General features: G+C 48.1%; 1 protein-coding gene across 1 annotated transcript in view; it reads left to right on the top strand.

The window, feature by feature from the left end:
• The first annotated feature begins 429 nt into the window (after positions 1–429).
• The window catches only part of LOC119144075 (Fc fragment of IgG binding protein), a 28085-nt gene continuing 13529 nt past the window's right edge, over positions 430–14985 (top strand). Inside the window, exons 1-9 of the mRNA XM_037378957.1 lie at positions 430–584; positions 1343–1390; positions 6752–7975; positions 8071–8405; positions 8649–9219; positions 10139–10740; positions 11554–12097; positions 12651–13237; positions 14022–14589. Of these exons, the coding sequence (XP_037234854.1) occupies positions 1345–1390; positions 6752–7975; positions 8071–8405; positions 8649–9219; positions 10139–10740; positions 11554–12097; positions 12651–13237; positions 14022–14589 (4477 nt within the window). The 5' untranslated portion in view covers positions 430–584; positions 1343–1344. The remainder of the gene's footprint in view (positions 585–1342; positions 1391–6751; positions 7976–8070; positions 8406–8648; positions 9220–10138; positions 10741–11553; positions 12098–12650; positions 13238–14021; positions 14590–14985) is intronic.

The following is a 14985-nucleotide window of genomic DNA, read 5'->3' as shown; positions in this document are numbered from 1 at the left end:
CCCTGTGGGTCCTGCACCCATCAAAACATCCTCTGTGGGTTCTACACCCATTTCAGCATTCCCTGTGGGTCCTGCACCCATCACAATATCCCCTGTGGGTTCTGCACCCATTGCAATGTCCCCTGCATGTCCTGCACCCATCTCAACATCCCCTGCGGGTCCCTCACCGGTCACCATGTCCTCAGTGGCCCCATCGCAGGTGACGGCTCCCAGCTGTGCAGTGACATGTCCCGGCTGCCCCAAGGTGCCCCAGCAGCTCCAGTTCCCGGGAAGCCAGGGGCAGGTTCATGACCTGACCTCCCCAGGCCGTGCCAGTACCTGCAGCACCGTGTCCCATTCCTCCCCTTTCACAAGATCCCGCTGACCCCGCACCCCCCCGCCCTTTTTGGAGCCGATTCCTGCTGGGATGGACTGGGGGGAGCAAGAGCACCAGGAGCGGAGGCAGGGACGTGGTGATAAGCCCGATCCAGTTATAAAAAGGGAGGTTTTGGGATCGACCCACCACGATTTTTCCACCCACCCCTGGATGTCCATGGGCGTCGGAGGGAACGAGGAGGGAAACTGAGGCAGAGAGGAGCCTGCTGGTACGTGGGGGTGGGGGATGGGGTGGGGTGGGGGTTGGATCTGGTTTTACTCATTTTCCTGCATTTTTCCTCATCCTCACGAGCCCAGGTGTATCCCACCTGAGCAGAACAAGGTGTGGGTGACACCTTCACACACACACCCCCCAAGCAGGAGGCCCAGGTGGGGTAAATTGACCCTAAAACTATATAAAAACGGGGGTTTTTCTCCCTCTTAAACTCTTGGAGATGGTTTTGGTGACACCCAGTGCAGTAAATCCCAGTTGGGTGTGTTGGTTAACCCCGAGAAATGTTGAGTGGTAGGACCACCGATAGCGCACGGTGGGCAACCAGAAGCTCTGAGAACCTTCCAGAAGGTGGGAGTGAGGCTTGTTCCTTGTCCTTGCCCCCTTTTTGACCCAAATTTTGGTGATTTGGGGTGGGGGGAGAAGGTTCCTGGGAGGGTTTGATGGCACGAGGGGGAGGGGTGAGTCTCAGGTGGCATCAAGGAAGGGTTGGGGGATGGTTGGGTTGGACACAACTGGGAAAACTGGGGAGGGTGTCGTTGGGTAGAGGGGGTTGAGCAGAATTAAGCCTCCAACCCAAAGAGATTTCCATGGGGGTGGGGGAGGGGAAAAAGTGTTTGGGGGACAATGTCAGGCCAAGAGGGGGGGGAAGGGACACCTGGGTCCCCTCTGGGCTCCTGCTTGTCCCTGGACAGCTTTTTCCCGCCCTCCAAAAAAATAAAATATTCATATTTTTGATCTTTTTTTTCCCCCCAGTGATGGGCAGGATGGTGCTGCTCCCCACCTGGCTGGCTCTTTTCTGTGGTAAGCAGCGAACCCACCCCCTTCCCCTCAAAAATATTGAATTTCCCAGGCTTTGAGAGGGATTTTCACTTCAGGTTTTGGCACTGAAAATTCCTCATTCCCCATCTCTTCATGTGGCAGAAATTCCCCTTATCGCCTCAGTTCTCCCCAGCAAAAAAAAAAAATATTTCGTTTTTAACTCTTCACCAAAAATCTCCATCCCCTAAATTATTTTTGCACCGAAAAAGCCCCTTATTGGTTTAAGAAAGAAAAAAAAAAAAAAAAAGCCTTGATTTCCTTGTTTTTTAAAAGAAAAAACAAGTTTCCTGCTTTGTAATGTCCCCTGTGTTTATTTCAGGTAAAAAAAAAAAAAAATATTACCTATTTGGTGTTTTTTTCCCAGAAAAAGAAGATCTTATATACTAGGGCTTTCTTTTGGGAAGGGGAGAGGAAGCTCTTATTGCATTATCATTATTATCATTATTAACATTATTATCATTACTATCATCATCATCATCATCATTATTACTTTTTTACTATTATTGTCTTAAATTTTTGATTTAAAAAATTAAAATTTAATTTTTATAGTATTTTTAATCTTATTAATATTTTTTAATTTTATTTTTTGTTTAGGAAAAAGCCCTTTTATTTCTTTTTATTTTAAGAAAAAAGTAATTATTATTTACCTATTTCTCTTTTTCCCCTTAGGAAAAAAGCCCTTTCTGGTTTGGCTACCCACCCCACCCCACCCCCCAAATAAAAAGGCTTTATTCCATGTATTTTCCCAGAAAAAAAGCCTTTATCACAATTTCTTTACCAGAAAAAAAGCCTTATGACAGTATTTTTAAGTCAATAAATTCCTGGGTTTTTTTCACAAAAATCCACCATCACCTGTTTGATTTTCAGCCAAAACCAGTTATCAGCTTTTTTTCTTTCAGAAAATAAACATTTTATTCTTTTTTTTAAAAAAAGCCCTTATTACCTGTTTTGACTGTAGCCAGACATTGTTATTCCCTATTTTTCACCAAAACACCCTTATTTTTTGTTTTCTTTGGGAAGAAATGTGCAAATTAACTTTCTTACCAAAAAAATCCCCTTACTACCTGTTGGGGTTTTTTTTGGGGGGGGGGGGAAATATAGTATCAGCTGCTTTTTAATTTATTTTTTTTTTATCAAAGAGCCTTTATCACCTTTTTGGGTTTGTTTCTAGCAAAAGCCCTGTTTTTTTCTGCCCAAAACTCCATGTTACCTGTTCAACTTTGAGCACAAAATTCTTACTCCCAGATTTGTTGTTTGTTTTTTTTTAAGAAAAAAACCCACAAAGCAATTTTCCCTGTAGGTTTTTTTTAACTTTTTTTTTTTTTAACAATACTTTTCACCTGTTCATTAGTCTCAGTTTTGGGAGCGGTTTTAATAATAAAATATATAAATTTATAAAAAAACCCAAACGTATTGCTTGTGGTTTTTTTGGGTTTTTTTCCTTAAGATGATAAACAGATATTTTTAACCCGGTTTGGGGGTTTATTTTTTTTTTTAGGAAAAAGCCCTTCATTTCTCATGTTTTAATAGCATTAAAAAATTTGAGCGTTTCTTTTTTTTTTCCCCAGAAAACAAACAAACAAACAAACCACCACTTTATTATGAGTTTATCAGAGGGGAAAAAGAAAAATCTCCATGTCCTGTTCTTTTTTTCATTTAAAAAAAAAATCCTATCACTTCTCTTACCAAAACCATCTTACCTGGGGTTTCTCCTTTTTTTCTTTCAGAAAAAAACCCTATTATCTGTATTTTTAATGAAAAAAATATTTAAATTTGGGGTTTTTTTAGGAAACGGTCACAGACCTAGGTGTGTTTTTTCTTTAAAAATATTTTTTTAAGTGTTGCTTCATTTTTTAGTGGATTTCTTTGCTTTTTTAAAGAAAAAAACCTTTCTGCCTCCGAGTTTTTCATCAAAAAGCCCTTAAAACCTGTTTTGTTTTAATCAAAAACCCTTTACGGCTCATTTTCTTTTAAGAAAAAGCCCACATTTCCCTTTTTATTTTCTTTTCCCCCAGCAAAAGACATTTACTTTTATAACCCTCAGCAAAAAAACCCTTCATTTTATAAGACTTTTTACCACGAGTTTCTGCAGCAAAAATAATATTTCTTTCTGAAATATTTCTGAGAAGTGGAGCTTTTTCAGGACTTTCTGCTGCAATTTCTGCATCTAAAAAAAACCACCCAAACAATTTTCATTTTTTCCCTTTGGAGCTTTCTGCTGGTTTTCTCTGCAAAATGCCCTTAGTCCTGACTTTTTTTTTTTTTTAGATTTTTTTTTTTGGCCTTTCTATTACAATTTCTGTAATAAAACCCCTTTGTGCGTTTTAACAACAGCAAAAAACCCCAAAATAACCAAAACCAACCCAGAACGCAGCCACACACACAAAAAACCCAAACCAAAACAAACCGCCAAACCCACACTCGCTTTCCATGGCCATTTCTGCTGCTAAAAGCTTTTATTCCCCATTTTTATTTTTCAAGACATCTCAACTGTCCATATCTGCCAGGGCAAAAGCCACACTCATTCCTTAATTCCTTGTTCTCAGAAACTCTCATCGCCAATTTCTGCCGCAAAATCCATTTCCACCCTTCTGAAACCTCCACAGAAAAAAAAAATCCTTATTTTTATTTCTTTCAGAAGATCCTACAGCAATGTTTTTTTCAGCCAAAACCCTCTCGTTCCTTGGGATTTTTTTTGCACAACCTCCTGTTGCCAGTTTCTGTGGCAAAAAAAGCGGCAGCCTTATCTCTTGATTTGGGTTATTTGGTTTTATTTTATTTTTTGTGCAAGAGATTTCTCCTATCATCTCTGCATCCCAACCCCCTCAAAAAACAACCAACCCCCCCCCAAACAAACCTAAAACCCCAAACCAAATCAAAAGCTAATAAAACAAACCCCCAACCCCCAAAACAAAAAAACAAGCCCAAAAAAACCCCAACCCCACACACCCCCAAAAGAAAGCAAAAAACCCCAAAAAACAAACCAAAACAAAACCACACAAAAAAAAACAAAACCAAAAAAAAGCCAACCCTCCAAACCAACACCAAAAAATCAAGCCCCAAAAAACAAACCCCAAACAAAACAACCCCCTCAAAAAAAACCCCAAAACACCCCAAAACAAAAAAAAAGCTAAAAAAACAAACCCAAAAAACCAAACCAAACCAAAATCCAAAAAAACAACCCCCCCAAAAAACCAAACCCCAAACCCAAAACAAAATCCTAAAAAAGCCCCAAAACCCAAAAAAATCCCCCAAACCCCAAACCAAACAAAAAACATGAAAAAACAAACCCTCATAACAAAAAACCCCCAAAAAACCAAACCCCCAAACCAACCTAAACCAAAAAAATCCCCAAAATACCCCAAACCCCCCAAAATCCAAAAAACCCCCAAAAAAACCCAAACCCCAAACCAAATCGAACCCCCAAGAAAAACACCCAACCCCCCCAAAAAACAAAAAAGACAATCCCAAAAAACCAAACCAAAGCAAAACGCAAAAAAAGAACCCAACCCCCCCAAAAAAAACCCGAAAAACCAAACCCCCAAAACCGAAACCAAACCAAAATCCCCAAAAAAAACCCCAAAACCAAACCCCAAAACCGCAAAATGAACCCCAAAAAACCAAACCCAAAACCCAAACAAAATCAAAACCCCAACCCCCCCAAAACAAACAAAAAGCCTAAAAAAAACCAAACCCAAAACCCAAACCAAAGCCCCCCAAAATAAAAAATACCTAAAAAAACAAACCCCCAAAACCAAACCAAACCAAAACCAGAAAAAACAAACCCAAAACCCCAAACCTCCAAAAAACCAAAATAAACCCCGAAAAACGAAACCCAAACCCTCAAAGAAAATAAAAACCCAAAACCCCAAAACCCCAACCCCCCCAAAAAAACCTAAAAAAAAAAAACCACCAAAACCCCCAAAAAGAACCCCAAAAAACCAAACCAAACTCCCCCAAAAAAACCCAAAAAACGAAATGCAAAAAACCCCAAAAAAGAACCATGTAAAACCAAAGCCCAAAACCAAAAGAAAATCAAAACCCAAAACCCCAAAACCTCAAAAAACCAAAAAAAAAACCCAAAAAACAACCCCCAAAAACCAAACCAAACCAAAGCCGCAAAACCCAAACCCTCAACCCCCCAAAAAATACCTAAAAAACCCAAACCCCAAAAACCAAACAAACCCAAAACTCCAAAAAACAAACAAACCCAAAACTCCAAAAAACAAACCCAAAAAAACAAAGCCCCAAAGAATCAAAATGAACCCCGAAACACCAAACCCCAAAACCCAAACAAAAACAAAATCCAAAACCCCCCAACCCCCCAAAAAACTAAAAAAAGCAAACCCCAAACCAAACCAAACCAAAACCCAAAAAAACAAACCCCAAAAAAGCCATGCAAAAAACCAAAAATGAACCCCAAGTAACCAAACCCCAAAACCCAAACAAAATCAAACCCCAAAAACCCCAAACCCCCAAAACCCCCCAAACCCAAAAACCCCCTAAAAAACCCCAAACCCAAAAAAACAAACCAAACCAAAACCCCCCAAAACAAACCCCAAAAAACCAACCAAATCAAAACCCAAACCCCAAAAAACCAAAATGAACCTCAAAACACCAAACCCCAAAACCCAAACAAAAAAAACCCCAAAAACAAACCCCCAAAACCCCCAAAAATCAAAAACCCCTAAAAAACCCAAACCCAAACAAAACAAAACCCAAAAAACCCAAAATGAACCCCAAAACACCAAACCCCAAAACCCAAACAAAAACAAAACCCAAGAAACCAAACCCCCAAACCCCCCAAAACCTCCCCCCCAAAAAACTCAAGAAAAAAACCCAAAACTTGCCCAAAAAACCCCAAAACTTGCCCCAAAAACCCAAAATTTGCCCCCCAAACCCCAAAACTTGCCCAAAAAACCCAAAACTTGCCCAAAAAACCCAAAACTTGCCCAAAAAACCCAAAACTTGCTCCAAAAAACCCAAAAATTTCCCAAAAAAACCCAAAACTTCCCCAAAAAAACCCAAAACTTGCCAAAAAAACCTCAGAACTTGCCCCCAAACCCCAAAACATGCTCAAAAACCCCAAAACTTGCCCCCAAAACCCCAAAACTTGCCGCCAAACCCCAAAACTTGCCCCAAAACCCCAAAACTTGCTCAAAAAAACCCAAAACTTGCCCCAAAACCCCAAAACTTAACCCCAAAACTTGCCCAAAAAAACCCAAAACTTGCTCAAAAAAACCCCAAAATTGCCCCCAAACCCCAAAACATGCCCCCAAAAACCAAAACTTGCCTGAAAACCCCAAAACTTGCCCCAAAACCTATTTTCCCTGCTTCTCCCAGGCCTGTCCACTGCCACTTTCCGCGGCAGGGAGTTCCTGGCCGTCATCCCACAGAATGACGACGAAGGCTCCAGCGCCTCCATCCAGCTCCTCCTCACCGCTTACGCCGACTCCACCACGGTGACGGTGACGACGCCGCGTGGCACCTTCGCCGGCACCGTCACCCTCAGCCGAGACAAGACCTTCTCCCTCCGCGTCCCAAGCACCATGGAACTTGTCGGCAGCCGCCTCTCCGATAAAGCCATCCTCATCCAGTCCACCAAGGACATCTCCGTCGTCACCCTCAACGCCAAGGCCCAGACTGCCGGCGCCACCGCCATCTTGCCGGTGGATAAACTGGGCAACAGGTATTACGTGGTGACACCGGTGGGAACCCGCAGCAGTGGCTTGAAGGAATTTGCTGTGGTGGCCGGGAAGACTCCAACCTCCATTTCCATGAAGGTCACAGGCACCTTCTACTACAGAGGGAGGAATTACTCCCCCGGCACCGTCCTCCGCATACCCTTGAGCCCCTACCAAAGCCTCCAACTGCAAAGCACCCAAGATTTATCCGGCTCCGAAATCACGTCTGACCAGGCCATTGCGGCCTTCAGTGGACACTGCTGCGTCCAGACATCCAGGAACTGCGATTATGTGGTTGAGCAACTTCTGCCCGTCCAGGCCTGGGGGACGGCCTACGTTGTCCCCCCCAACCCCTTGCAGAAGAAAATAGACTTCGCCTATGTCGTGGCGGCCCAGAGAACCTCCATCACCTACAACAGGGGGAACGTGGCTTCCACTGAAAACATGGAGGCGGGGGGCATCCGCGTCTTCGAGGTCAACGAAAACTCACCGCTCTATGTCAGTGCCTCGGCCCCTATCCAGGTGCTTTTCTTCTTCACTGGCAACAAGAAAGGCTCCTACATGCAAGACTCCTTCCTGGTCACCATCCCACCCATCTCCGCTCACTGCACGTCCTACCGCCTCAGCAGCCTGGATGAGTACAGTAACCACGCGGTCCTCGTTGCCCCTAACGCAGATGCCAGGACCATTACCCTCAACCAGAAGGTGAACAGGGCCATGTCCTGGACGGCCATTCCTGGCACAGACTTCTCCTGGGCCACCATCGCCATGGGCACCAGGATGAAAATCCAGAGTGCTGAGCACCAGCAGACACCCTTTGGGCTCCTGGTCTTCGGCTTCCGGCCCTACACCGGTTACGGTTTCACCGGTCTTTGCACCACACGTAAGTCGGGCCAACGCATGGTTCCATCTTGCCAATGGCCAGGTCTTCTCGGTGGTCACCATTTCCCCCCGCCCCCCCCCCTTTTTTTTCTGCAGCTTCTGCTATGTCTTCCTGTCAAGACTGGGGCTGCAGGGACGAGTGCACGTTGGTGGATGGGCAACACACTTGCCACCAAGAAACCTTCTCGACCTGCTGGGTCACCGGCGATCCCCACTACCAAACCTTTGATGGGAAAAGCTTTGATATCACGGGCACGTGCACCTACACCTTGACCAAGACCTGCGATTCGGATCCCACCCTGCCTGTCTTCAACATCGAGGCGAAAAATGAACACAGAGGTGTCCCGAAAGTCTCCTGTATCAGCTCCATGACCATCCGTGTCTATGATGTGACCATCACCGCGGTCAGGTCCGAGAACGGGATTGTGAGGGTATGTATGGAAATCTTCGAATCCAAGGCAATATTATGGTGTTTCGCTGAAATAACGCGTTTCAGGATGATCTGAAGGGTCTTGTCCAACCAAAATGGTTCTGTGATTTGCCGTGGGTGGGTGGGTGATGCTACTGCATGGTCGCCTCTTGCAGGAAGACACCTCAAAGCTCAAAAACCTCCATTTCTTGCCCCGTGTTTGATGTTATCTGTGGTTGGTTGGGGGTTTTTTTGCCTCCTCCAGGTGAACAACCATCAGTCCCACCTTCCTATCTCCCTGGCCGAAGGGAGACTCCACCTGCAGCAGAAGGGCAAGTCCCTGCTGATCCAAACTGACTTCGGCCTGAAGATCCTCTACAACTGGGATGACCGCATGGTGATGAAGCTGCCCAGCAGGCTCGCTGGCAAAGTGTGCGGCATGTGCGGCAACAGCAACGGTGACCCCAGCGATGACTCCCTCATGCCCGACGGCAACTTGGCGCGGGATGCCACGGAGCTGGCCCGCAGCTGGAGGGTGGCCAAGGAGAGCCACCACTGCTGGGACAGCTGCAGCGGGCAGTGCAGGCATTGCCCATGGGACAAGAAGGTGAAGTACCAGGGCGAGACATTATGCGGGTTGCTCACCCAGAGCGTGGGGCCCTTCAGGAACTGCCACACCACCGTCAGCCCCACCATCTACCTGAAAAACTGCATCTCGGACCTCTGCATGACTGATGGGCTCCATGTCACGTTGTGCCGAGCCCTCGAAGCCTACGCGGCCGACTGCCAGGAGGAGGGGATCACCATCCCTGATTGGAGGATGCTGGCGCGTTGTCGTGAGTAGCTCCTGGTTGGCAGGAAATCCTCCCCCCGGGTGGGCAGGGTGCTACAACCATAATTAAGGTGGGTGTCATCAAGGAGGGATGGGAATGAGCAGAAGACACAGGCATAAAAGGGAGATGGAGTCAATAGGGATGTTTGTGTCTCCGCAAAGCTCTTGATCTCCCAAGCAAGGTGGGACCACCAGGGTCTTTTGAATTAGGCTGCACAAAGCTGGACCTGAAAAGGGCTGTGGGTCCCAAGCTTGCAGACTCATGGGCTGGAAAAGGTTTTTGCAACAAGTCCAAGCAGGAAGCCCAGAAAGTCCAGGCAGACTCCAGAAAACCTATGTAGAAAGTCCAGAAGGTCCATATAGAAAGTCTGTGTAGAAACTCCAGAAGGTCCAAATCCCAAAGGTCCCAGTAGGAAGTCCATGAAGTCAGTGCAGACTCCCAAAAGTCCTTGCTATAAGTCCAGAAAGTCCATGCAGAAGGTCCAGAAAGTTCTTTGAGACTTGGAAAATTCTCTGCTGAATGTCCAGCAAGTCCATTCAGAAGGCCCAGAAGCATGCCCATGCAGAAGGCCCAGGGAGTCTCTAGTGACTCCCAAAAATCTGCATAGATAGCCCAGGGAGTCCATGCAGACTTCAGGAACTGTGTCCAGGAGGTCCATGTGGAGGGTCCTGAAAGTCCATGCAGGCTCCACAAAGTACACATAAAATTCCAGGAGCTCCAAGCTCTTGGTGATCTGCCACAACTTCTTATGGCCAAGAAGTATTACCCCCACCCTGACCACGATGTCTCATCCCACCATGACCACGCGGTCCCATCCCACCATGACCACGCGGTCCCATCCCACCATGACCACGCGGTCCCATCCCACCATGACCACGCTGTCCCATCCCACCATGACCATGGTGTCCTGTCCCTTTGACAGCTCTCTCCTGCCCAAAGAACAGCAATTACACCACGTGTGGCCCTGCCTGCCCCACCACCTGCAACGCCGCCGCAGTGCCCACCGAGTGCAACACCTCGGCTTGTGTGGAGACCTGTGAGTGCCACGAGGGCTTCGTGTTGGATGGCAATGAGTGCATCCCCCAGAGCGAGTGCGGCTGTGTCTTTGAGGGCCTCCTCTACGGCCTCCACGAGGAGTTTTGGGCAGACAACACCTGCACCAAACGTTGCGTCTGTGACGAGCAACACCAGAAGGCCGTATGCCACCGGGCCAGCTGCCACGCTGAGGAAGAGTGCCGGGTGGAGGATGGCATCCGGGGTTGCTACCCCAAGAGATATGGGACCTGTGCCGCGGTTGGCGCCACCCACTACAAAAGCTTTGACGGTGCCAAGTTCATCTTCCAGGGCACATGCATGTACCAGCTGACAGGGTTGTGCAAGAAGACCCAAAGTCTGGTGGACTTCCAGGTGCTGGTGCAGAATGGCCGCCATGATGCCCAACTTCTGGGCTCCATCACTCTCGTCTTGGTCAAAGTCTATGGCAAAAACATTGAGATCAGCCAGAAACACCCCGGCAAAATCACGGTGCGTTTAGCAAATATTTATCTAAATTTCCATGTTCTTCCCTTTGCTCCTCACCTCAAACCTCCTCATCCAATTTCTCCTCTTCCACCCCCTGTTTTGTAATCTAATTTCCATGTTCTTCGCTTTCTGCTCCTCATCCCAAACCTCCTCATCCCATTTCTCCTCTTCCTCCCTTTTTTTATCTAATTTCCGTGTTCTTCCCTTTCTGCTCCTCATCCCAAACCTCCTCATCCCATTTCTCCTCTTCCACCCTGTTTTTTATCTAATTTCCATCTTCTTCACTTTCTGCTCCTCACCCCACACCTCGTCATGCCATTTCTCCTCTTCCACCCTCACTCCTCTGTTTTTTAGCTAAATTTCCACGTTCTTCACTTTCTGCTCCTCACCCCATTTCTTCTCTTCCACAATCACCCCTCTGTTTTTTTCTCTATGTTGAGTAACGCTGAGTATTTTCCTCCAACCACACCACTGAGATGATCCAGAGCTCCCAGATCTGTTTGCCCCACTGAGATGAGATTTAATTGACTAAACGTAAGGATCTCTACCTGAAGCTGGAGATCGCTGCATGATCGAACCTCCAGAGCCTTGGGCACCGTTCACCTCGAGGCTGGTGGCCAAAGGGTGTATTTGGGGCAGATGATTAAATCTGAAAAGGTTTCGTCTCCATAATTTATGTGCTTTGGTTGGAACAATTTTGGCAGTTGTGGCAGGAGACCAAGTTGCAGGTGGTGTGGAAACGTAATTTACCTTTACTATTAAGATATCAAATTTTAATTTTAATATTTTTTATTATTTTTTTTCTTTTGTCCCCAGATCAATGACCAGTTGGTCAACCTACCGTATCGCCACAAAGACTGGAAGATCTCCATCTACAGAGGTGGGCAGGAAGTGGTAGTAGAGACGGACTTTGGCCTCACCGTCACCTACGACTGGCAAAGCCAAGTCACCGTGTCAGTGCCGGGCATTTACGGAAACGCCCTGTGTGGCCTCTGCGGGAACTACAATGGGGAGGTGGGTGATGATATGATGACGAAGAACAACCAAGTGATATCAAACCCGGACGCCTTCGGGCACAGCTGGAAGGTGACCGACAAACAGGGTTGCGTCGAGCTGTCGAAGGTGACGTGTCCTACCACCACGGCAGGGACGAGTTGTGAGATCATCATGGAAGCGGATGGACCCTTCAGAGCTTGTCACACTCAGGTGGACGCCATCACATACTTCCAAGCCTGCACTCATGATTCCTGCCTCTTCCCGGACCAGGAAGATGTGATATGCCAGATTATCGCCCACTACACCGCTGCCTGCCAGGCTGCTGGCGTCACTGTCGAGAAATGGAGGACAGATGGTTTCTGCAGTAAGTTGGGCTAATTGGAGGAGGGGGGGGTGGCCTCCTGAGGGGTCACAAGCATCCAAGGGAACCCTAATCCTCAGCTAAACCCACGTAGGGACAAACCGGCAGTGGGAATCATCTCACTTCATGGTGCCTTATCCCACCCGAAGCCTTGGTCAGTCCCATCCTCTCTGTTCATGGCCAAGGCCCACAAACCCTTCCAAGGAACGAGATGTCTCATCTGGCTACGATGGGTTGAATAATTTAGCCCCATTAAGCATCGATTTCTTCTCATCGGCTCAAAACAAGAGGGCCAATCACCTGGATCACTCACAGGGCAAAACACACGAGATGCACCAAAAAAGTTCTAAGTGGAGAGGAACCCTGCCTGAACCTTGATGAGGGACCGAACATGGGAGAGATTCTGTTGCTTGAGGGAATGTCCTCATGGTGGGATGGTCACCTGCATATGGTGAACCTCATCGCCGGGCACAATTGCGCCCCTTAATGGCAGGAAAATTGCAGGATGCAGCTCGTAATGTCCTTGCTCCTAATGACTCCCCTTGTCTCGCGGCAGGTATTTCATGTCCTGCCCACAGCCACTACGAGATCTGCGCCCAGGACTGCAGCGCGACTTGCAGCAGCGTCTACGCCCCCATGAAGTGCTCACAGCAGTGCAGGGAGGGCTGCGTGTGTGAGAAGGAGTTCGTGTTCAGTGGTGATGAGTGCATCCCCATCTCCCAGTGTGGCTGCCTGCATCGGGGCTTCTACTACAAGGTGGAGGAGACCTTCTTCCCCACCAAGCAGGAGAAATGCCACTGCCGGGTTGGTGGCACCGTGGAATGCGAGGAAGTTTCTTGCCCTGGCGGTGCTGAAGGCAAAGTTGTTGATGGTGTCTTACAATGCCCATCGGCTGAGCTCGGGGTCTGCGTGGCCACCGGTGACCACAACTATCTCTCCTTCGATGGGGTGGCTTTCAACATCTCAGGCACCTGCTCCTACATCCTCACAGAGACCTGCGGTGCAGACGATATTGAACCGTTTGTTGTGAAAATCAAGAAGGATGCCCGGCAGAAGAGGAAGGTCTCTGGCATCCAAGCGTTGTCCCTTGAAGTCTATGGGCTCACACTGACCTTGATGAAAGGCAAGACGGGAGCTGTCATGGTAAGGCTTCATGGTCCACCTCTTTCTGGGTGCAAGCATGCCAGTGGCAAAGTCTATGGGCTCATGTTGAGGCGAGAAGGATGTGGTCTCGGCAGGTCCACGCGTGGTGGCCCACCTCTTCTAGGGTGCAACCATGCTGATGTCAAAGTCTACAGGCTCATGTTGACTTTGCCATGAGGTGAGAGGGACGCGGTCTCAGCAGGTCCATGCGCGGTGGCCCACCTTTTCTAGGGTGCAATCATGCTGATGTCAAGAGTCTATGGGCTCCTGTTGACCTTGACACAAGGCGAGGTGGGAACCACCACAGCCAATCTGTGCTTTGGGGTCCATCTCTTGGAGTGCAAACGTTTTGGTGATGCCTACAGGCTCGCATTGACCTTGGTGTGAGGCAACAAGGGACCTGTTGTGGTGGGTCATGAGCCACAGCTGGACCCCTTTGTGGTGGCAAGTGTGCCAGTGTCAAGGTCTACAGGCTCATGTTGACTTGGGTGTGAAGCAAGAGCTGCATGGTCACAGTCATGTTTTGTGGTCCACCTCTTTGCGATTGCAAGCACAGCATCCCAAAAAATTATTTTCCTGGGTGGAGGGGAGACCTCACGCCTGTCTCCAAGACAAAGCCATGCTCATCCCTACTTTGCCTTCCAGTTTCAAAGTGGGAGCCGTAAATTCATTAACAGGTCTCTTGGAAGGTGTTTCCCCCCTGTGTTTTTTGCTCCTACCTCCTTAGCCTTCTCCTCCTAGCATCCCTGAGGCTCATTGGAGGATTTCTTTCTCCCTGTCCCAGGTGAACTCCATATCCTACCACCTCCCGGCCATTCTGAACGAGGGGCAGGTCCAGGTGCACCAACATGGGACGGGCGTCCTGCTTCAGACTGACTTCGGCCTCGTCCTACGCTATGACTTCCACCACCACGTGACGGTCACAGTCCCTCAGGGCTACCAGGACCACCTTTGCGGGCTCTGTGGCAACTACAACGGGCAACTCAATGATGATTTCCTCCTCCCCAGTGGCCAAAATGCCCCTGACATGAAAGCCTTTGGCTCTGCCTGGAAAATGCCTGATGTGCCTTGCAGCGATGACTGCCCCAGGGATGACTGCCCTGCCTGCACGGTGCAGAAGCGGGTGGTCCTCCAGAAACCAAACTACTGCGGCATCCTCACGGTCCCAAAGGGCCCCTTCGACTCCTGCCACAATATCATTGACCCAACCCTCTATTTCCAAGCCTGCCTCCACGACCTCTGCCTCACTGAAGGGGACACCCATGTCCTCTCCCAGAGCATCCAGAGCTATGCCACCGCTTGTCAAGACGCTGGCGTCATCATCGACGCTTGGAGAAGACCGCCCTTCCGTCGTAAGTGGGGGTTGCGGGTGGGGAACCTCCTCTTTGGCTGGGAAGTTGCACCTTGTTAGGATTAATTAGGAAAAATAGGCCAGGCTTTAGAATTTATTTGGAAGGGGCGTTGGGGCCAGGTGTCTGCGGCAACCACCTTCGGCGCAAAGGGTGATAAAAACGCTGCTGTGGGGTGGGGAGGGCGATGGTGGCGTGCAAATAATCGCAACCAGGAAAAACCAACGCAAGGAGGCATTTTTTTGGTGGTGTTGGGGGATAAAGGAGGAAAGCCAACGCAAGTGCCAAGTGGGTGTGTTGTCATCAGTGTTTTGGACAAGCGGAAGACAATGTCGGTGCCAACCACAGGAGCCTTTTTGATGGCATTTGCGGCGAGTGGGAAAAGCCAACAGAAGCACC

This window comes from Falco rusticolus, chromosome 3 (assembly GCF_015220075.1).
Source record: "Falco rusticolus isolate bFalRus1 chromosome 3, bFalRus1.pri, whole genome shotgun sequence".
Classification (NCBI taxonomy): domain Eukaryota; kingdom Metazoa; phylum Chordata; class Aves; order Falconiformes; family Falconidae; genus Falco; species Falco rusticolus.
The sequence above is the reverse complement of the archived record's forward strand: the minus strand, read 5'-3'. Positions and strand labels throughout refer to the sequence as shown.